The sequence below is a fragment of the Quercus suber genome, unplaced genomic scaffold (genome assembly GCF_002906115.3).
Source record: "Quercus suber isolate HL8 unplaced genomic scaffold, Cork oak 2.0 scaffold_662, whole genome shotgun sequence".
NCBI lineage: Eukaryota > Viridiplantae > Streptophyta > Magnoliopsida > Fagales > Fagaceae > Quercus > Quercus suber.
Genome location: NW_027070103.1, coordinates 368,023 through 390,033, shown reverse-complemented (window position 1 = coordinate 390,033; position 22,011 = coordinate 368,023). Strand labels below are relative to the sequence as shown.

General features: G+C 36.4%; 2 protein-coding genes and 1 pseudogene across 2 annotated transcripts; all 3 read right to left on the bottom strand.

The window, feature by feature from the left end:
* Window positions 1-6: 6 nt before the first annotated feature.
* Window positions 7-2,490, bottom strand: LOC111997916 (pentatricopeptide repeat-containing protein At2g37320-like; annotated as a pseudogene).
* A 3,667-nt stretch (window positions 2,491-6,157) lies between these two features.
* On the bottom strand, window positions 6,158-7,114 carry LOC136061418 (THO complex subunit 7A-like; the record flags this gene model as incomplete). Its single annotated transcript, XM_065765896.1, is given in 2 exon segments — window positions 6,158-6,758; window positions 6,929-7,114. A coding segment is annotated over 1 exon segment (591 nt), but the record flags the coding sequence as incomplete, so codon positions are not given.
* Window positions 7,115-8,489: 1,375 nt separating this feature from the next.
* On the bottom strand, window positions 8,490-11,206 carry LOC112023943 (protein EXORDIUM-like 6). Its single transcript, XM_024056569.2, has 2 exons — window positions 10,660-11,206; window positions 8,490-8,916 (listed from the first exon to the last, which is right to left on the bottom strand). The coding sequence occupies exons 1-2, from the start codon at window positions 11,204-11,206 to the stop codon at window positions 8,504-8,506; spliced, it is 960 nt and encodes a 319-aa protein (XP_023912337.2). The 3' UTR covers window positions 8,490-8,503.
* Between the last annotated feature and the right edge of the window lie 10,805 nt (window positions 11,207-22,011).

Here is a 22,011-nt window from a genome sequence, read left to right as displayed (position 1 = left end):
CCAATTCAACTTCTTATACTAAATTCTATTCCCATGCAATCACCATTAGAATGCCCTAAGATTCAGTTGTGCCCCCAGATCTTGGGCTTTCCTTGCTGCAACTATTAACAAAACCAAGGGACCTCTCTTTTGTCTAGTACTCCACTGATTCTACGGCAGCAATGTACTCTGTCTCTAGGCATTATATCATCACTCATCAGGCAGTAGAAGGCAGGCACCTCGGTAATCTTGCTTCCAGACCCTTGCTAGTATGATGACCAACTTTCTCCAAAATGGTGCCCATAAGATTGAGGACTGTCAAAACTCTATCTCTGGACGAAATAAACAAATTAGAACACATCTCTGGAACATAAATTCAAGTGTAAGTGGTTCCATCTCAACGCAGTGCACCAGACAGGTCTGAACTCCAGTGTTTCGTGTCATTTGCACTCTTGTTGAAAGTCCATTCAATGAATGCAACATCACACTGCTTAAAGGCAGGTACTAAATACCTATGAAGCTGGACTTTGAATGATGTAGACAGCCACATCATGGTGCCATTTTTTAACTTATCCTATCGAAAATAAAGTATTGTCAACTTCCTCATGCATTTCAGCCTCATAACCTAAATTTTTCATATGGTCTACCAAAATGTCCAACACAAAAACAATTTCAGCCATTCTGGGGTTTGACCTGTCTTCTGCCCTAAATTGGCACACGCTATCTTTTATTTCAACCCAACTATGCCCTGGTTTTGTTTTTACCCCTCTATCTTTCATCAATTTCCGCACTCCAGCTGCCCGATCCCAGTACCCCATGCTGGCATACAAATTTGCCAATTGCACAAGGGTAGCAGACCAACTTGGTTCCAGCAACAGCCTGTTCTCTGCAGCCCGGATGTCAATCCAAACACTCCCGTGAAGCCTAGAAGAAGATAGCAGGGAGCCCCATATAACAGCATTAGAATAGATAGGCATTTTTTCAATAAAATCTTTAGCTTCATCCAATAGCCCAGCCCGGCCAAGAAGATCAACGATGCACGAATAGTGATCTAGATCCAGCTGCACACCCAGTTCATCCATTGAATTGAAGTAGAACCATCCTTCTTTAACAAGACCTGCATGACGACATGAAGAGAGGACACCAAGGAAAGTAATGGCATCAGGTTCAATGCTTTGCTTCTTCATTTCCTCATAAAGATCAATTGCCTGCAGTGCAAGCCCATGCTGGGCATACCCTGCAATCATTGAGTTCCACGATATAATATCTTTACCATCAATCTTTTCAAAAATGTAAAGCGCGTCTTCAACAGCCCCACATTTGCAATACATTAAGACGAGAGCATTCGCAATGTGGATGTATGAATCGAAACCCATTTGAGTTGTTTGGCAATGAGCACTTCTCCCATGCCCAAGAGCTCCAGTATCAGTACAAGCACTCAGGGTCCATTTAGATAGCATTTATTGTTGCTGAAAGTTGATAAAAACTGATTGTTACTGTAGCAAAATAATTTTTAAATGTGTGAATAGTATTGTGGGACCCACTTTTAATATTAAATAGTATATGAACAGTGTGTAAATAGTGCACACACTGTTCATGCAGTAAATTTTGTCCTCCCAAAGTCAACAAAGTGCGGCAAAAAAAAAGAAAAAAAAAAAGGTAAAACGCAACTTCAGGCTCAGAAGACTTGTGAAAGTAAATTCATTCGGTCTCCACGTCGAATTCCTCATCTGATGGAAAAGGTCCAAACACACATCAACCTGCCACTCTTGTGCAAATGCAGCAATAATAGCCGTCCACGACACCACATTTCTGACAGGCATTTCTTCAAACATCCTATAAGCATTTTCTGACTCCGCACATTTGCCATACAGACTGATCAAATACCGCCACGCAGATTACGCATAGACCCGCACGAACTCACAGCATGTGACAAAACACTCGCGTCAACAACACTCTTCCTAGAATACGATTCAAGCATTTCATCAAACACATCTGTGATTCCGAAATTTGCATTTGTAGCAGCAAAATCATCGGTTGGTAATATGTTTTGAACGAGACGAAGTTGGGTTTGTCGAGTTGAGGTGACAGTACTGGGTTTGGGTGTGATAAGGTCGAGAACTCTCAGTGCCTTGTCTAGCCGCCTCTTGTTTTGCGGTGTATGTTTCCATTTGTGTGAAGTGAAAGGTTTAGGATGTCATAATGTTTGAAAACTAAGTGAAAGTTTCTTCCTGGAACAGCTTTGTCGAACAATTCCATTCATTCCAAACCAAAGCTCATCAAGATGTATTGCTTTTCTTGACCTTTCTATTCATGCTTTTCAACTTTTAGGTGAGCCATTTTAGGAAGTTGTCTCCTTATTAGGTAAACCCTTTTCAAATAGCATTAATATTCTAACAATTTCGTTAGTTGCCCGGTTTTGGAAGAATGTGTGAAACTAGCATCTCGAGTTTTTAAAACTCGAGTTTCATAGCAAATCGAGTTTCCAAACATCTGACTTATTGAGGTGGATGAAAATTCCACGTGAAACTCGAGTCTTTAAGACTCGAGTTCCAGACGAACAAATCCACGAATTAAAAGAAAAAATAGGAGAAGAAAAAAAAAAGAAGAAGACCAGCACCAGATTGCGTCCAATCAGAGCTCTAGCGTTCTTGCTCTATTCTTTGTCTCTTCGTCCACCCAGTTGCTGAAGATCAGATCATCCACCAGCACCACATCGCTCTGTTCTTCTCCCTTCTTCTCCAACCAAATCGTCTTCTTCGGCTCTGCGTTCTTCAAGTTTTGTTGTTCTTCAAGTCCGACAAAAATCGAGTTTGTAAGACTCAATTTTGGTTTTTAGAAATCGACTCTTATAGACTTGAGATCTATGTGGCTAAATTCACACACGGCAATAGTAGAACTCGAGTTTGAAAGCGTCGATCTTCGTCATCAGTCTCAAGTTTTAAAAACTCGAGATGCTATTTTCCATAATCCTTTGAAACCTTAGTTAACTTACTATATACTACCCCTTCACACTACTAGTTTGCAAATTTCTCCCCTTATTAGTTGTCTATGTAGTTTTTCTATATATAGCTATTCTATGGTATGCATGAAGGGTGGTGTGTGTATTGTTTTAGGTATCAATAGAATCTCTCTCTCTCTTTTTCTTAGAGAATTCTTTTGTTTATTCTACTCAAGCATGATGAAATTTCTATACTCTGTATAAAAAAAGGAGAGTTGAGCTGCTTGTGTTTGACAAAACGACTTAAGAATGACTTAAACGACAACTATTTATAAAGTTAAAATTACTTTGTTACTCCTAAGTGTATAGGTGAACTAAAAATCTATGGAACCATTTTCGTCTTTTTGTCATCAATTCTAGATGTTTCATGCCTATTATTCTCCTAACCAAAAGTTTTTGTTTTTCTTGAAATTACTTTGTTACTCCTAAGTGCATGAGTGAGCTACAAAATCTGTGGGACTTTCTTAATCTTTTTTTCATATCAATTCTAGATGTTTTGTGCCCTTTATTCTCCTGGTCACACGCTTTTCTTTTTTCTTTTTTATCCTAAATTATAGTCACTCCTTTATATTATAAAGTATTTGGATCGGAATTGGAAAATATTTTTTTTAAGTGTTAAATTATTGTTCTTAGAAAACTTCCAATGACGAATCTCAACAGAAGGGATATACCTAAATCAAAACCACACACCTCCTCCGCAGTTGGCAAAATAGTTGCAATTTGTATGAACAATTTTCTGAAAATATAGCATTTTTAAAGCGACTTGTCAAAATATAATACTTTTAAAAATGGTGATTTCATTTATGCTGAGGTGACCAGCAATAACAAAGCAAAATTGTCAACATATGAAATCGTGAATTGAATCCATGATTTAAGCGTGGAGTCTAACCACAATTTCATTTTAAGGCAAAATAATGGGTTGAACCCACGATATCAAGGCCACACGGGACAACAATGATTCTCAACAACTTAAATAAGGACACCAAAATCCAGATTCAAAACTAATCTTCTTTTAAGGGATTAGGAAGTCTCTACAAGCGTGGTATTATTGAGCCAAGGTATCATCGAGCAGCATCACTAGTGAGTATGTTGGCAGTTAAGAACTCAACTTGAAATATGGATTTGAAGTCACATTTCCAATAAGTATTCAAAAAGTATAGTTTTAAAATGTTGTATTCTTTAAAATAGTTATTAAAAAAGAGTAATTTTCTACCAAATGGAACTGTTCGGTATTATATTTCATGGCAAAACTTTTTTATACCATTGAAGAAAGACAAGCAGTATACAAAGTTTACAAACCACAAGTCAGAATTAAAAGTTTACATAACTCTTACGGTACTACCATAGCAGTTGGAGGCTAACTTAGCCAAGGTGTGGGCTTCTACTAATCAGTGGTTTTTATGGGGGTGGGGTGTTTGAATCCTGAATGTCTCCGTTGGAAACAGCAATAGGTGTTAGTTGACTTACAAGGCTCATGGCGTCATTCTTGTTTCAAATTGAAACTGTTTTACGGCCTTTGTTTTGCATGGAGAAGAAAAAAATTGAGCTCTAGCTGTGTAATTTTTAAACCACGTAAATACTCATGTCACCTGAGGGGATTCAGACCCCCTCACCCACCACTTGTGTAATTCAATGTTACCTTTCTTATTCTGTTGTATATTATGATCTCATTTGCATTATATTTTTTTCTTAAGTATTTTCTGGTCAACTTTTTCGACATCTATTCTTCATTTTATCATTAATCACTTGTGTTTTGCATTTAGATAGCAAGGTCTTAATCTCATGACCTTAGCATTTCATGGTATTCTAGCTTTTACTTCTAAATAATAAATGGTCATTCATACATGTCTTATATTTCATATATTGTAGGATGCTGGTTTTTTTTTTTTTTTTTAAATTGGAAATAAAGAATGACGAACAGGAAAACAGTTAGCCAGTAAAACCTTTAGAAACAACAAAAAAAAATGTAGAAGGGGAAAAAACATCAGATAAGACAATCTTTAGTATTCCAAGAAGAGATGACGTTCCAATTCTGATACTATTTTTTTATAATGGCCACCATATAGAGCTACAGCCCCTCTCTCAATTCATAAGTAAATGTTATCATGCAATTTTATTTCCAGAGGATAAGCTTATATTCTGAAAATCAATTCATTGCTTAAAGGAAAAGTTATTCTGAAGTAAGACCAAACAAATAAAGAAACCATTAGAGGGGTGATATGAGGGGCTAATATGATCATGCTCACCTAAGGACAATGAATATAAAGTTAATTTCAAGACCACTAACCCCTACCTGCCAAACCCTATCCTCCCTACCTCTAAAAAAAACCACAACAAAATAGGAAAACCCCACTGTAACATAATTTAATACATACTTCCTTGGAAACCTTAAGAGATTTCTAACATTTTAATTTCTCTATTGAATTCACTCATGCCCTAACTACCAGAAAGAAAGAAAAAAATCATGCCCTTTTGCACTCAAACAAACCAAAGGCAACTCTAACAAGCTCAAAAAGACTTCGAAAGATGGCTATGAACTCCAAAACCAATATTTCATAATCCCAACAAAATCCCAAGCACCAATATAAATGTTTTGAGTCAAATTAAGAGACTGAGGACATTATGCTGCTACCAGGTCCAATGAGTGTATTTAAAGAGATTTTTCAATGCGATTCAACAAAGCCCCAATTTTCAAATCCCATGTAATTTTTCAAGAGGGGTAGAAATATACTCTTATGACAGAGATGTGGGATATTGATGCGGAGCTGAAATTAAGGACAAAGTCCTGAGATATTAGGGAAAATACCCTAAAATTAAATTTTCAGGCCTCTCAAACAGGCACCAGAATTGGCACCATGGGAGTTATCGATGAGACAGGAACTTTCAAGCTGCACCAACAGCAATAATTGGCATAGGCATAGACTAGAGGAGCTCAAAATTTCTAGTAAAAATGACAAATACATTATCTTTGTTATAAACAATCACAAGCTTCAAGCAAATAAAACCAAGTGCACAGTAAATCATAATGAAATGGGAAAAGAGATCAGCTCCTGCTCAAATGGTACTTCCTCCCTCTTTAAGAACAGGGAGGATTGTAACGTCACGAATTCAAGACCCACTTGTGTCTGTAAAATGGAAATGCAAAAGCATACAAATCATTAGAAAATGGCCGCATACCACGTGCAACAAAAGGGCAAACTGTTTCTTGCGAAGCTCCAGCAGCCTTGAACCAGCGGTGTTCTCTGCATCCAACGCTGCAATCTCTTTCTCTAATTCCGTTATCATCTTCTGTGTCTCTGATCTCGGTGGCTGCGCAGCGATCAATTTCCTGATTGCCTCGCACTCCTCTTTGTGCTGCCTCTCAATCTTACTCTCTTCAAGCAGCTTCTTAAGGTCTTCTATGTCAGCCTGCGCTTGCACAATCTGCCTGTTTATGTCATCTTTCAACTCGTTGAAGTTCTCCTTCTCTCTCACGTTCGCATCAACAACCGCTTTGCTCTTGAGGAGTGGAATTTCAAACGTCGACATCTCCTGTAAGAAAGCTCTTGCAAGCTTCTCGCAGTCGCCATAATTGTCCGTATCCTTCTCGACCTCAACCACAAAAGAGGTGAACTTCTTCTGAAGTTTCTTCAACGGAGGCTCACCCCTTGTGGTGGTGGTACGAGTGAGAAGCCTGTGTTTTATAATAATGTCATCGTCAAGCGGGCTAAAAGCATAATTAGCTGTTACCGCTTCTCCCCTACCAGAAACTTTCCTTCCTTTTAGCATTTGATCACACCTACATTACAAGTTTTCAAAACACATTCAGGTGAGGTGTATGCCACAATCTGCATCCGAAACATGTATAACTTATCAGGGGCCCCCAAGTGGAAGGGGAAGGGGAAGGGGGCCCCAAAAACAATCACAAATCAAAACAAATAAATCCACTCAAAACCCTAAAAATTTTACCTTTCTCTCTAGTCTCTGCTTTCCGCCTCTCTCTAGTCTCCAGTCTCCAGCTGGACCGCCTCAGCCTCTCTCTGATTCTCTGCTCTCCGCCTCTCTCAAGTCTCGACTGCTCACCTCACCTCAGGAATCAGGTACAAAATTATAAATATTTGGGCACAGTGAGGGCGCTCCATTTTATTTGTTAAGAACTTAAGATAACTTTGGTTATTTGGGCCCCCCCTGCCTGGTTTTGTAACTTTGTTTATCACTTATCAGTTTATCATTATGGCTGCCTGGACCCTCCCTGGACTGGGCGTTAAGTTTGGGCCTTCAAGTTTTTTTTTTTTTTTTTTTTTTTTTTTTTTAGCCTGCATTTTTGTTTTTGGTTATAGATAGGATTTGTTTTGTGTTTTTTTTTTTTTTTTGTGGGTGGGTCTTATTAATAAGTCTTGTGTCAGAGCTTAAATTTTTGTTATGCTTGTACTTAATTTTTTTTTTTAATTTATGTAGGTTGAAATTGCTAAAAACTTGTTATTGTTAAGTGAAACTACAACAATACTTTTTATATAAATCAGGTTTTATTTCTTATTTTCTCTACACTTGAAAGTTATTTTTTATTTTAATCTTTATAAATATATTTTTTGATTAAAAGTGTCTACTAGAAAATATGCATTTGAATATGAAATACTTAAAAAAAAAAAAAAATTAATTGAGTCTCAAAAAGGATTAATGGATAAATTTGTTATTAGTAATAAACAAAATATAACACAAAATTTAGATGAAAATATCACAAATGAGCAAGAAATTTACCAAAATAATTTAGAAGAAAATGATGTTCAATTTTGCAATACAACAAATCTTGATAATGAACTTCAAAATAATTTAGAAGAAAATGAAAATAATGATGAAAAATATAATATAAAAATATTAAATAAACATTAATTTAATTAATATATAAGTATAAAAAAGGTTCCATTTTTAGTTCTCGCCTTAAGCTCCAAAATGTCTAGGGCCACCCCTATCTCTTCTTGGCAACCAATTCAAGTGATTTCAGAAATTTTTTATCAAAAAAAAAAAAAAAAAAATGAAGAAGTGATTTCAGAAATTATTCCAATTTGATTCGCTTCCTGGACGTTTGTATTTTTCATTAGCAGGCATAACCCTTTTTTTTTTTTTTTTTTTTTTGAGGAGAAGCAATTAATTAATAATTCTTTCCAGTTTGACAAACTTCTCCTCTTAGCCAGTTATAATCGATCAATGGGATTGTCCCTACTCCCTAATTAACACCATGTATCGATCCTTGGTTTGCTGAAGGATACAAATTTTAGGCAGCTTCACCATCTCATGCCCATCCTTAATATGGCAAAATGTTTCACAATACTCACAATAGTGTCTACTAAACCAAAATCATAGCTAGAGAGCCCTCAACCCATCAATTTAATCCCTTAGAATTGCAAATATAACAACAACAACAACAACAAAATTTACACACCAACAGAAGAGAGAGAAAATAAGCAGTATTGCATTTCAATTTCTTTTACGTACAATGATACAATTAAGTCACATTGTGCTTTCCCTCTTAACTTGTCCAATTAACTACAAGAGAGTCCAACATGATGACGTTTTTGGGTTCCATATAGCAGGTAACATGAATTTCCTACCCTTATAACCATGAGCATTGAAGCCTCCACCAGTGATCGGGTCCACTCGTACCTTTCCAGTGTACCCGGGCAATGCCCCGCTTCCAAAAATACCAGGACAAGCTGTAGTAGCCTCAATCAACACATCATTTCTGCGGCCGGGCTGGTAAAACCCAGTCTTTAATGGGTTGGTCACGGTAGAAGCCAAGCCTGAGGCAAAATGAATCACCATAGCATCAGCACCAATGTTACCATTTGGTGGTTGCAATGTTACACCTTGTAGCCCGGAGTCAGACCTGTGGAATGGCCAGGCACAAGTACCTGGACACTCGGTTTCTGGATTACCCACCAAGATGTATGGTTGCTTGCCTGCAAATTTTTACAATCGTTAATTAGATGATTAAAACTCATCAAATTAATCTAATATTTATTTACGTTAAGGTAAATTATTAAACTAAATAAACTAAGAGATAGTCCGTCCGTCACATCTTCTAATGTGAACGTACCAACAAAATTAATGTAATTCTTATCATTGTTGTGAGTTAGATAATTGCTTAATTTGTCATTTCTTAATATCATATATATTGTTACATTAGTGAAATACATTGTAATTTTAGACTTTGTAAAGCAAAATAATAATAGTACGTGTAACATTTGTAGCTAAGTGGCCGTTTGTTTGCATTTTTTGATGGCAAAAAGCACTTTTTATTTCAAAGTTCAAAATGCTAGGTGTTTTGTGGATATTAAAAAGCTGCTTTAACAAGAAAATTGTTTTTTCAAAAAGTGCAAGACCCCCAAAAAGTCAAAGGACATTCGGCCAACTTTGCAAAAAAGCCACTTCAACTTTCAGGATTTGTTCATTCAATTACCAAATTGATCACTTGTTTTATTAAAAACCCAATTTTACCCTTTGAAGACCCTTCAAACCATCATGTTAGAACAAATAACACCATATTCAATAAGACAAAAACATTATTAAATTAGTGATATTTATATTATTAAAAATAGATAACATTATTAAAGTAAGACAAATAACATACTTGGTTCAAATTTTTTAAAATAACAAATAATTGATGCTAAAAAAAACTAACATTATTAAAATAATACCAATAATAATAATAGTAATAACAAATAATTATGACAATAATATTTATTATTATTATTATTATTATTCAATAGCTTTTTTTTTTTTTTAAGTAAGTATTATGAAGTAGTTGATTTAAAAATGAAATAAACTCCCTTAGAGCATCCCCAGCAACTTCTTTATATTATTGTACTATTTGGACAGTGAACAGTGACATTTATTTTTTACCTACCCACTTTTTCAAATGCATCTTCCAACAGATTCTCTATCACATCTCTATCTCATTTAAATATTATTTCTTCATACATTATTTATTCATTTTTTCACACAAATATTCCCATACCCCCATCTCCACTCTTTTCTTTGCTAATTTTTTATTTAGTTTTATTCTTTTGCTAATGTACAGTGGCCCATCAGATTTGATGAGCTATTGTTCATGAGCCAAAAAAAATCATGATTTAAAGAATCCATTGGAGACCATTTTTTGGGTCTCATTCTCTATTATAGAGGTTATTTTGCTTTTACCTAAGCTATTGGAAATGCTCTTATATATACATTGTTTTTTTTTTTTTTTTTGTAATTTACCACTCAAACTATCACTTTTATAAGGGTTGGTTAAACACTTAGTTTTTTCAAAAAACACTTTTTAATAGTTTTTACCAAACACTCGACTTTTTTAAAAAACTCAGTTTCATACAGCACATTTTGAAAACCCTACTATTTCAAAAAGCCCAGTTTCAAAAAATACTAGTCTTATTCCATTTTTTTAAGGTAAAGATATTAATTAGAGGTCATTGTAAAACATATATTTTCCAAAACTATGCTAGGCAGATAAGTAGTGCAAATTGTAATTCCAACGATATCACTTTTACATAAATCACAACAAATAATATTATGCATCAATCACAACAAGTGAAGTTATACAATTGTGATTGTGTCCCTAAACTTCTCATTAGAGAATACGTGCTAGTATTGTTTGTTAAAAAATATTATAAGCAGAAAGAAAGAGAGAGGAAAATGGATGTTACCAATAACTCCATGCTCAAAGCATTGTCCCGAGCACAAATCAGACGCTGTGACTTGCCTAGATGTGAAGATAACAGCAACAGTGTTACGATTTCCAGCAGTTGCCTTCTGGACCAGAGTCTTAATAAAGTCTTTGGTCATGACCTTCCCCAAAGAGTATGAGTTATCGGTAATTTGCTTCACAACATTCACTTGGATTCTTGGGGTTTTCCTTGAATGCTTCATAGCCATAGATTGGTAGCTCCCAACCATTTCCCACCAGGTTGATACCTGAGGCTGAAAGTTTGCACGACCATTGTAGTTTAATGATTTGATGAAGGTCCTGATAGCATTCTTTTGAGAACGGCCGAATTGACCATACCATAGGATGGAAAGGTTGAGCCTTCCGGTGATGATAGGGCCCCGGTGGTAGGTCAAGACGGGTTTGGCGTGGAGCTTGGCTTCGAGGGCGAGAGGGAGGACGAGCAGTAGGATAAAGGCGAGAGCAAGAGGGCGACTTATTGGGAGAGAAGACGCCATTTTTATTTTTGCTAATCCTCTTTCCATCATGGCCTGTGACATGTAGGGTACATTTATATGTGCATGAGCCATGCAATTCTTGTTTGTATGGGGTAGGTAAACAGACACAACAAGACAGCTATTTTTGTGGGTGAGCATTACTTAGATGAGAGGATTATTTGGATTAGCAAAAAATAGGAAAAACTATGTTATAATTAGATATAGTGGTTGATAATAGTATAGTGAAAATTAGTTTTAAGAACTTATAATGAGTTGGAGAAAGTTCCTCCATGCAGTTCAAGTATTAATTAACAATACCATGCCCTCATGCATTTATCGACTTGGATATATCTGTAAAACTAGAATAATATTACAAACAAAACATTTTTCATAATGAATTGGTAAGTTGTTAATGATTTTTATATAAATATATTACTGATGTCAATTTATATATTGTCTATCATAAATAACTTATCACCATAACTGTTGTGAAAAAATTTGTTAGAAAATTATCTCTAGGCTTGCCTGCAATTAATTTTTCATCACGCAACAGTAACCAATGGATCTAAGGCTCTGGATTTGAACTTGAATTCTAAATTTGTTTTAGTGTATTTTGATTATAAAAATAAATATTCAAATTTGGTTAGACTATTCTTGAACTTTGACTCAAACTGTACGTATGGCTCTTTCCACAAACAAAACAAGAAAGCAGGGAAGTTTGCCTTTAACATTGCAAATTTGTTAGCTTCAATAAGATCAACTAAGTGTTGGAACTTTACTTAAAAAGTAATTCAAGATAAACAAACATAATACATATATCTATCAATTTATAATTATATCACATGCATATGTAACAAAAATCAACAATAAGATATGATAAATTTCTTACAAAATTTTATTATTCAAAAACCTCATAAGCAATTAGGATGCTCTCCACAACTAGTTAGGATTAACAAGAGCTTTCCTTTCTCTTATCACACCCCTTACAAATGTGGCCTTGACAATATTTATAACATTCAGAAAGAATATGACCAGCTATAAAATCCTTCCTATCATAATAACAATTCATGTAACAGATATATTACATTCATTAATAAACAATTTCATTAATTAGATTCATTAATGAAGAAGTTCATTAAGGTGTCATTACTTTTGTAACTCTATACTAACACATGGATTCATTTATTGTTCATATCCAAAATCACTATAACGACAACATCTCTAATAGGAGGTCAAGTTATTGGCAATGACTTGATAGATTTATCAAATGCAGAAATGCATTTTTCGTCCCTATATTTTGACCACATTTCTATTTTGATCCTTACTTTTTATTTTTACCGCTTTTAATTCCTAAAATAAAAAATCGAACTCGTTTTAGTCCCTACTGTCATCTCACTAACGGATATTGTCTACGTAGCAGACTAAGTATACTGTTGACACAATAAATGCTGACATGGCCAATAAAAAAAAATTATTTAGCATCCACGTCAACATATAATTCAAAAAATTAATTTCTCAATTTAACAAAATAAAAAAACAAAATAAAAAATAAAAAAATAACATGAATTGAGATCTGAATTTATCTTAAACAAGAACACAAACCCAGTTCAATATCAGTAGTAAACTCAGCACAGCTCCAAATTTTAACAAACTCAAAATACCCAAATATGAACAAATACCAAACCGATTTACAACCACAATATTAATCAATATTAATATACAATGACACCAGCACACTGCACGTAACAAAGATGAGGCAATCAATAGTCAAACTTTAAGAATCCCCAATTGATGCATAAGACTTCATGAAGGATTGTTGCTTGTGTCAGCCAATTAACGCACTATGCCCCATTATTACTTTAACATCCCAGCTAATTTTCTTTATGATCTGCTCCTCTGTCAAGCAATTTCCTCCATTTTCTTAATGATCTGCTCTTCTGTCAATCAAACCATCCACAAATATCAAACCCAGCAACAATATTGACTTCGACACATCCCCTCGAAGACTCGGCTTCTCAGGTTCGAAATCTCAAATCTTCATTCATTGTATTAGTTTTATATAGGTTTGGCTTCTCAGTTTCATATGGGTTTGTTTGTATTGGGAAGTTGCAAGGATCAGTTGGGCTTGAAGGGATTTTGATCTAATGATCTTTGTTTTTTTTTTTTGAATTTTTCTAGTTCTAAAATTTATGGGTTTGTTTTCTAGGTTTGATATTTGTGGATGGTTTGATTTTTCTTTGTTCATGTGATCTTCTGGGTTTGTGTTTGGTTTCTCATAAAGAATAAGAAAATGGAACAAAAGTTCAGTTGAGAGATTATTTTTTTTAAATTATATGCTAACATGGATGCTAAATAATTTTTTAAAATATTATTTTAATGACCACGTTAGCATTTACTGTGCCAACAGTGTACTTTGTCTGCCACGTAAGCAATTTTCGTTAGTAAGATGACGATAGGGACCAAAACGAGTTTGCTTTTTTATTTTATAGACTAAAAAACGGTAAAATAAAAAGTAATGACCAAAATAGGAATAAGGTCAAAATGTAAGAATGAAAAATGAATTTTCATCTTTATTAAAAGAAAATCCTCAATGTGCATGAATCTCATTATGGAAAGAATGCCGAGATTATTATGCACTAACCATTGAAAGACTAGCCTTTATTGTATTTCATAGTTTGAGCAATTTTAACTTGCACCTCATTTCTATTCATAAAAAATAAGAAATAAAAATCTTGCACCTTCTTTCCATTATAGTCCAACAATGTGCTTATAAGAATAGGCTACATCATAATGGAGATAGTCAAGTCAAGGACTATAATGAATGCGTTCATAATCTTAGTTTACTAAATCAAGTAAGCATATTTCAGTATACCAATATTTTACATTATAAAAATATTGCATAATTTAACAAGAGATTTTGAATAACCATTTATTGATAATAGAGACATCATAAATATCATGTTGGGCCACATTATTCTAACCCTAACAATGCAAACAACTGTCTCTAGTACCACTAAATAGTAGTATAGTAAGCAAAGAACTATATATTAACTTGTCAACATATCTCTACCTTGTAGGAGTCTCCTCTCTCTCTCTCATAAGAGTGTCTTTCCTCCCTCTGTTCTCTACTCAGGGTCTCCCTTTTGGCCATCAACTAACCTATGTTAGTCCATGGTCAAACGCAACTACTGGCATGGAACAAGCAATCCTGAATGGACTAAAATCTACAACTTTCTAAAGAAGAAGCAGAGGATATTCAGATTACTGCCCATAGTAAGCCAAAGTTGCTAGAGGAATGTTCCTTAAGTCTCTTTGCGAAGCTACTATCTGATAGGCAACAAAATCAGCGTGCTCTAAAAAGTACTTTAAGATCTACCTGGAAGCTAGGATCAGATCTAAGAATTGTAGAGATGGGTAATGGGATTCTCCTATTCAAGTTTAGCTCTCAATATCAGCTGGAACGAGTTGAGAAAAATGGCCCACGGAACTTTGAAAATAATTTACTCCTCAAACGATGGGAAAAAGGCCTAACTGCAACAAAAATTGAATTTTCACACTCCCTATTCTGGGTTCAAGTTTGAGGGCTACCTTTTAAGCATATGTCTAAAGAAACAGGGAAAGATATTAGGTGCAAGATTGGGAACTATATTGAAACTAATAAAAGAGCTTGGCAGTCTGATCAAGCTAAATTCATGAGGATTCAAGTTGAGCTGCAAATCAACAAACCACTTAGGTGAGGTATTTACATAACAAGCTTAGATGGTGAAAGAATTTGGGTCACATTTAAATATGAGAGGCTCCCTACAATTTGCTTTATTTGTGGAAGAATTGGCCATGATAATAAGCATTGTGTAGCATCCTCTGATATGCAGACAAAGGAGCACCAATATGGAGATTGGATCCAAGCCAATGGAAGATATAGAGGAAGTAATGAGAAGGTCAAATCCAAAAATGACAGCAGCAATCAATCCAATGGTATAGGAGAAATGACACAGTCACAAACACCAACAAAAGGCATAAGGGCACTAGCAGTAGAAGCCAATGAAGGGACCCAAAAATCTGGCGGATCTCAAGGGATTGGAAAAGCTGCAAGTTGGGTGGCTCAAGATGACTTAAGGGAGTCAAGGAAGCAAGCAACTAGTCAGCTGCCTAGATGGGACAACTCTGAAAAGTTTATACAAAATCAAGAGGAAATGGATTACACACGCAACCTACGAAAAGTCCTATATTTTGAAGCAGCAAAGGAAAATGGAAAAGTTGGTGGGGACGCAAATTCAACAGTGGGCCAACAATAGCAAAGAAAATGGAAGAGGTTAAGGTTACAAGCCCAGTCAAGCCCAATATAGATTCACTAGCAGATGGGAGTATTGGTCTATTGGACTTAGGCCAAAGTAAAGAAAAGAAAATGAAAGGCAAAGGACAATGGAAAAAATTAGCTAGAGAACAAAACCCAAAGGCCGATGCTATGATGACAGCCCAAGAGAATGGATCTGGAGATAAGCGCATGGGCAAAATAGACACTAGAGGCAGAGGAGGATAGGATTCTGAAGAAAACACGTGAAACAGGTAAAGTACCCACACACAATAACAAGTTACTCTCTGAAACAGTGGTGGCTGCTAGACAGCATTGCCGAGAGCCATGAGTGTGAAAGCATGGAAATGCTGGGGGCTTGGGAACCCCTGGACAGTTGGTGCGTTATGCGAATACATGCGACAATGTGATCCTAAAATTGTCTTTCTAATGGAGACAAAAATGAAAATCTCTAGAATAAAGAGAGTGAATGTGAAACTTGATTTTGCAAATGGATTTTATGTCCAGAAAGAGGGACAAGGCGGAGGCTTAGCAATGTTTTGGAGGAGGGAGGTAGACTTTAGAGGTAAAAAGCTTCTCAAGGCACCACATTAATGTTGTTGTAACAGAGGAAGGAACTAGTTTTAAGTGGAGAATAACTAGGTTCTATGAGCACCCAAAAACTTATAGAAGGAAAGAATCAGGGAATTTTCTGAATACTTTGAATAGTCAATTCCAGCTACCTTGGATGTGCTTTGGGGAGTTTAATGAAATTCTCTCAAGTAAGGAAAAATTGGGAGGTCCCCCAAGACCTTTGGAGAGTTTTCGTAATGTGATCAATAGGTGTGGCTTCAAACCAGCAAGAATGGGAAGATAGAGTGTATCTAAGACTTGACCAAGCTTTTGCTACAACAGAGTGGCTCAACCATTTCCACAGTATCAAAGTCTACCATCTGGTAGACACAACATCTGATCATTGCCCTCTTTTGCTGACAGAGACTTCAATTATAGGCCAACGAAAAAGGCATAGATTCCACTTCGAAGCATTGTGGACCAGAAGAGCTGATTGTAAGGAAGTTATGGACGAAGCTTGGAATGATAGCTTAGACTTGAGCACTCCAGGTGGAATTGTAGATGGTCTTAAACGATGTACGGATGCCTTAACAGCATGGAGCAATGCAGTTTTTGGTCACATCCCAAAGAAGATTCAACAAAAGAAGAAAGCTCTTAGTGAGTTGACTAAACAAGACAAAGAGGGACAGAATGGAGCAGAAATCAATAGGCTATGGAAGGAAATCAATGAGTTACTAGATGGGGAGGAACTTTGGTGACTACAAAGATCCAGAGTTCCAATGGTTGGGAGAGGGAGATTGAAACACAAAAAATTTTCACTCAAGGGCCTCAGAGCATAGAAGGAAGAACACTATTTCTGGGTTATGGAATGAGGAAGGAAAATGGTGTGATGATAATGCTAATATTGTAGCCACGACTATATCCTATTTTAAGGATATCTACACTACCACACTACCTAGCCGAATTGAAGAAGTCACCAACCTAATTCCAGTTAAAGTAACTAGCGAGATGAATGATAGCCTCGCCCAAGAGTTCACAGCAGAGAAAATTTGCATGGCTCTTTTTCAAATGCATCCAACAAAAGCCCCTAGACCAAGTGGTATGTCAGCTATCTTTTACCAAAAATATTGGAATATTGTTGGCCCTAATGTTACAAATATGGAACTCAATGTTCTTAATTCCAATATGTCTAATAAATAAAAACCAATATAACTCTAGTGCCCAAAACCAAACACCCCACTCATATGTAAGATTTTCATCCTATTAGCCTGAGCAATGTGGCATACAAGTTGATATCAAAGGTGCTTACTAATCACCTTAAAGCTGTTTTACCCCAAATAATTTCAAAAAATCAAAGTTCATTTTTATATGAACGATTAATAACTAACAACTAGTTGCATTTGAACTAATGCATTATCTAGATCATAAGAAGAAAGGGAAGGAAAGCTTCATGGCGGTTAAGCTATGATAGAGTGGAGTGGATGTTTGTCGAAAAGGTAATGAGGAGATTGGGTTTCATTGATAAATACATTGGTTGGATTATGAAATGCATTTCTACTGTCTCCTATTCTGTCTTGATAAATGGGGAAGCACATGGTAGCATAGTTCATTCAAGAGGGTTTCGGCAAGGTGATCCGCTATCATCCTATCTTTTTCTACTTTGCACCGAAGCTTTCTCGGCACTAGTTGCTGATGCTAGCAGCAAGCATGTACTCAATGGTATCTCAATTTGTAGGGGCTACCCCAAGGTCACTCACCTTTTCTTTGCGGATAATAGCCTATTATTTTGTGGGGCTAAGAGCCAAGAGTGTCACAAACTTGTTGAAATCCTACAGCAATATGAAGCAGCATCAGGGCAAAAAATCAACACCGACAAGTTCTCAATCTTCTTCAACCATAACACAGCTCATGAAGCAAGGACTAATATCTTGGAAATTCTAGGGCCCATGCAAGACTCCAGGCCCAACAAGTACCTCGGTCTCCCATCTATCATTGGAAAATCCAAGAATCAAGTCTTTGCAGAAGTTAAAGAAAAGCTAGGCCAGAAACTAGCCAAATGGAAGGAAAAAATGTTGTCAATGGGGGGTAAGGAGATTATAATTAAGGCGGTTGCCCAAGCAATTCCCACATGCATATACGATGACTTGTCCAAAAGGGTTGTGTGATGATTTAGAGAGTGTGATGAGAAACTTTTGGTGGGGGCAGAAGGATCAAGAAACAAAAATAGCTTAGGTGGGCTGGAGGAAAATGTGCAAGCCAAAGTTACAAGGTGGTATGGGCTTTCGCAATCTCCAAGCTTTCAATTTAGCTATGCTAGCAAAGCAAGGGTGGCGACTACTTACAAATCCAAGCTCTCTAATAGCACGAATTTATAAAGCTAAGTATTATCCATCTGGAGAAGTTCTAGGGGCAAAACTAGGAAACAGCCCATCTTATGCTTGGCGTAGCATTTACAATAGTTTGGAAGTTATAAGGAAAGGCACTCGGTGGAGAGTTGGGAACTAAAAACTAATACATATTTTGGAAGATAAATGGCTCTCCACGCCATCCACATACAAGGTATGTTCTCCACCTCAAGTCTTTGATGACTTTCCAATGGTTTCCTCCCTTATTGATGAAGAGACATGGAGATGGAGGGCTGACTTGATTAGAACTCTGTTTTTACCCTTTGAAGCTAACACCATTCTTCGCATCCTTTTAAGATATAGTCTCCTAGATGACAATATTGTTTGGATAGGAAATAGATGGGGTGAGTTCTCTGTAAAAAGTGCCTATTATATTGCCCTCCCTATAGTTGAAAATTTATGAGGCGAAAGCTCAACTGGTGATACTAGAACCCCACTGTGGAAAAAGATGTGGCAGCTTAAGATCCCTCCTAAAGTCAGAATTTTTGCTTGGAGAGCTTGCATCAATGGCCTCCCGACTTTACTGAACCTTGGAAGACGAGGAATCAACAATGATGTAAAACTTCATTGAAAAAAAAAAAAAAAATCAACTACAAAGAGCCAAAGCACACCGGAAGTGTGCTGAGGAAATCCAAAAAAAAACTAAGATGCATGGAAAGTACAACTGCCAAGCAAATCAGGTAAAGAAATGAAATTGAAAGCACCGGAAGCATTTATCCACCCAAGTAAAGTCTGCAAGAAATATTCAAGTCTAATGTGGAGTATTTGGTGGAAGCAGAATACTCAGTTTTCAAAGGGACCGAAAAATCAACTCATGAGCTGAAGGTACTTATAAATTTCAGACTTGAATATTTCTTGAGCTCTTTAAGCCTAGAAATTGATATTTAATTGTTCCAACTTCAATCCTATTTTCTTTTTCTTTGCTGTAATTTGTTGCTGGAAATTCCATTTAACCCCTTCTTCTACACTAGACCTAAGTTCTCACCACATCAATAGGTACTAGATTGCCACCAAAACTCATAACCCGGGAAGAATGATGCAGATTGGTTGATCAAGCATACAATAATTTTTTATATTTATGTAATTTTAAAAATTCATGATTTTAGGTTATTATTTACTCAATTTTACATGTTTTTAATGCTTCCCTGGTCAAATTAGGGTCCAAATATGATAAGGTATCAATTAGGATCTCTTCTAAAATGTTTTTACTTGGTAATCAAGTTTCATGGTGCATTTATATTGGTCTACTACCTGTAAAACGAAAATGAAGTTTTTTTTGTTAAAATTTTATAAAGTATTTGAGATGGAGATTTTCTTTCCCTTGCCTACTTACCTAAAGTTCTTGCAAAGCTAGATTTATAGAAGAGCTGTGTTATCCGTATGTTTCAGATTTAGCTTCTACATGCTTACGCACCATCAAAGGAGGTTCCATTTGAACTAGAGCTCCTAGACACAATAATCCTTCCTCGCTTAAGTTAGAATTAACTTCCAATCACTTTTCTTCTAAGGGTGAAATTCTCAACAGATTTTTTATATATTGCTAATATTATTATAAGTCCATAATTGATTATTTTCATGCACCTTTTTGCAAAAGTACTATCTTAATTCTTCAAGTTATATTCCTAGATGAGGAAGTAAATTACTTTCAGATCTTTTCTAAGTCATGGTGTTTGCCCTATTCCTCATAGTCATGATAATGAACAACAATCTGCAATATATTAAAGTCCAATGGCAAAGAATGAAAAGTTGGGCTACAGGTAACCTACAGGCTTATCCCATTTTCTTTTTATGGCAGGTGACCAATATGTTCAAGAAAGTTTTATGCTACCTTTTAAATATGACTTCTGCAACCAATTTTGCATAAGATGTACAAGAGAGTCTTAAACTATTCCCAGCATTACATAAGATGTATAGACTATATCAAGGATAAAGAATGTATTGTACTTACAGTGGTGAGCAAGGAGAACGACCGCCATTTACATAGTATACAAACAAGTATGAGTCATAATGCTGACCACCAATCAAGTAAAAACCTTGAAGCTAACACCATTCTTCGCATCCTTTTAAGATATAGTCTCCTAGATGACAATATTGTTTGGATAGGAAATAGATGGGGTGAGTTCTCTGTAAAAAGTGCCTATTATATTGCCCTCCCTATAGTTGAAAATTTATGAGGCGAAAGCTCAACTGGTGATACTAGAACCCCACTGTGGAAAAAGATGTGGCAGCTTAAGATCCCTCCTAAAGTCAGAATTTTTGCTTGGAGAGCTTGCATCAATGGCCTCCCGACTTTACTGAACCTTGGAAGACGAGGAATCAACAATGATGTGTCATGCCCTTTATGTAGGAAGGAGCCGGAAAGTACAGTACATGCTCTATTTTTTTGTGAAAAGATATTGGAGGTATGGTGGCATTGGCAGACATGCCCTATTAGTTTACTAGCTGAAAAACATGACCTTATAGATATTGCTATGCATATTCTGGAAGTTGGCACCTCACATGATCTGGAAGTCCTCTTCACCACGGCTTGGTCAGTATGGTACAATCGAAATCAAGTGGTCCATGAGTCCAATGGTATTCTTTATTCGCAAATCTGGGGTTATGCCCAGAGACTTCTCTGCAACTACAAAGGGGCCACAATAGCTAGCTTCCTTAGCCAACAGCCCCTGATGTTGGCTGGGCAGCACCTCCTCCAGGTATGTACAAAATTAACGTGGATGGGGCCACATCAGAGGATGAACGACTCTCTAGTGTTGGAGTAGTGATATGAGACTGTAGGTTTGCTGTTGTTGCAGCAAGAGGCAAGCTACTGCCTGCTACATATTCTATGGAAGTCACTGAAGCTCTGGCCTTGGAGGAAGGGATCATGCTGGCACGCGAATTACACCTCCAACAAATAATTATTGAGTCAGATTCTATTATGGCATGTTTGGATGTTTAAAAAATGAGGGGGAGTAGAGTAGAGGGAGGGAGAGTAATGCAATTACCTTATTTGGAAGTTTTTTAGAGAATGAGGGGGAGGGATTTGGAGGAGTTTTGAGGAGTTTGGACTCCCTCTAGCCCCCCAATTTTAATTCCCCCAAATTGGAGAGATTTGGATGGGGAGTAGAGTATATAAACTATTGACCAAGTAAATTACCTAATTTACCCTTATTATATTAACAAAATTACACAAGGAGAAGGGCTAATTACTCCCTTCCCCCTTACTAATTTTAAAAACATCCAAATAAGGTGGAGGTGAATCATTCTCCTCTACTCTCCTCCCCACTACTCCCCTTCCTTCTACTCCCCTCTACTCTCCTCCCTCTCTAAACTTCCAACCAAGCCATTACTGTTGTCCAAGCAGTGAATTCTAGCTCTTTCAATGGGGAGATGGGAACCATTATTCAAGGGGCCTTTACCATGCTGACTTCATTTAGCAGTCGGAGAGTGAACCATTTGAAAAGGGAGTATAACAAGGTAGCACATGAGGTAGCCCAGGTCACTAGAAGCACGGAGACATCAAGGACTTGGATAGGGGTTGATCCTCCTTGGCTCCACAATCTGCTCCTAGTTGATAGGTCAAAATGCTAAGACCCTTACGGACT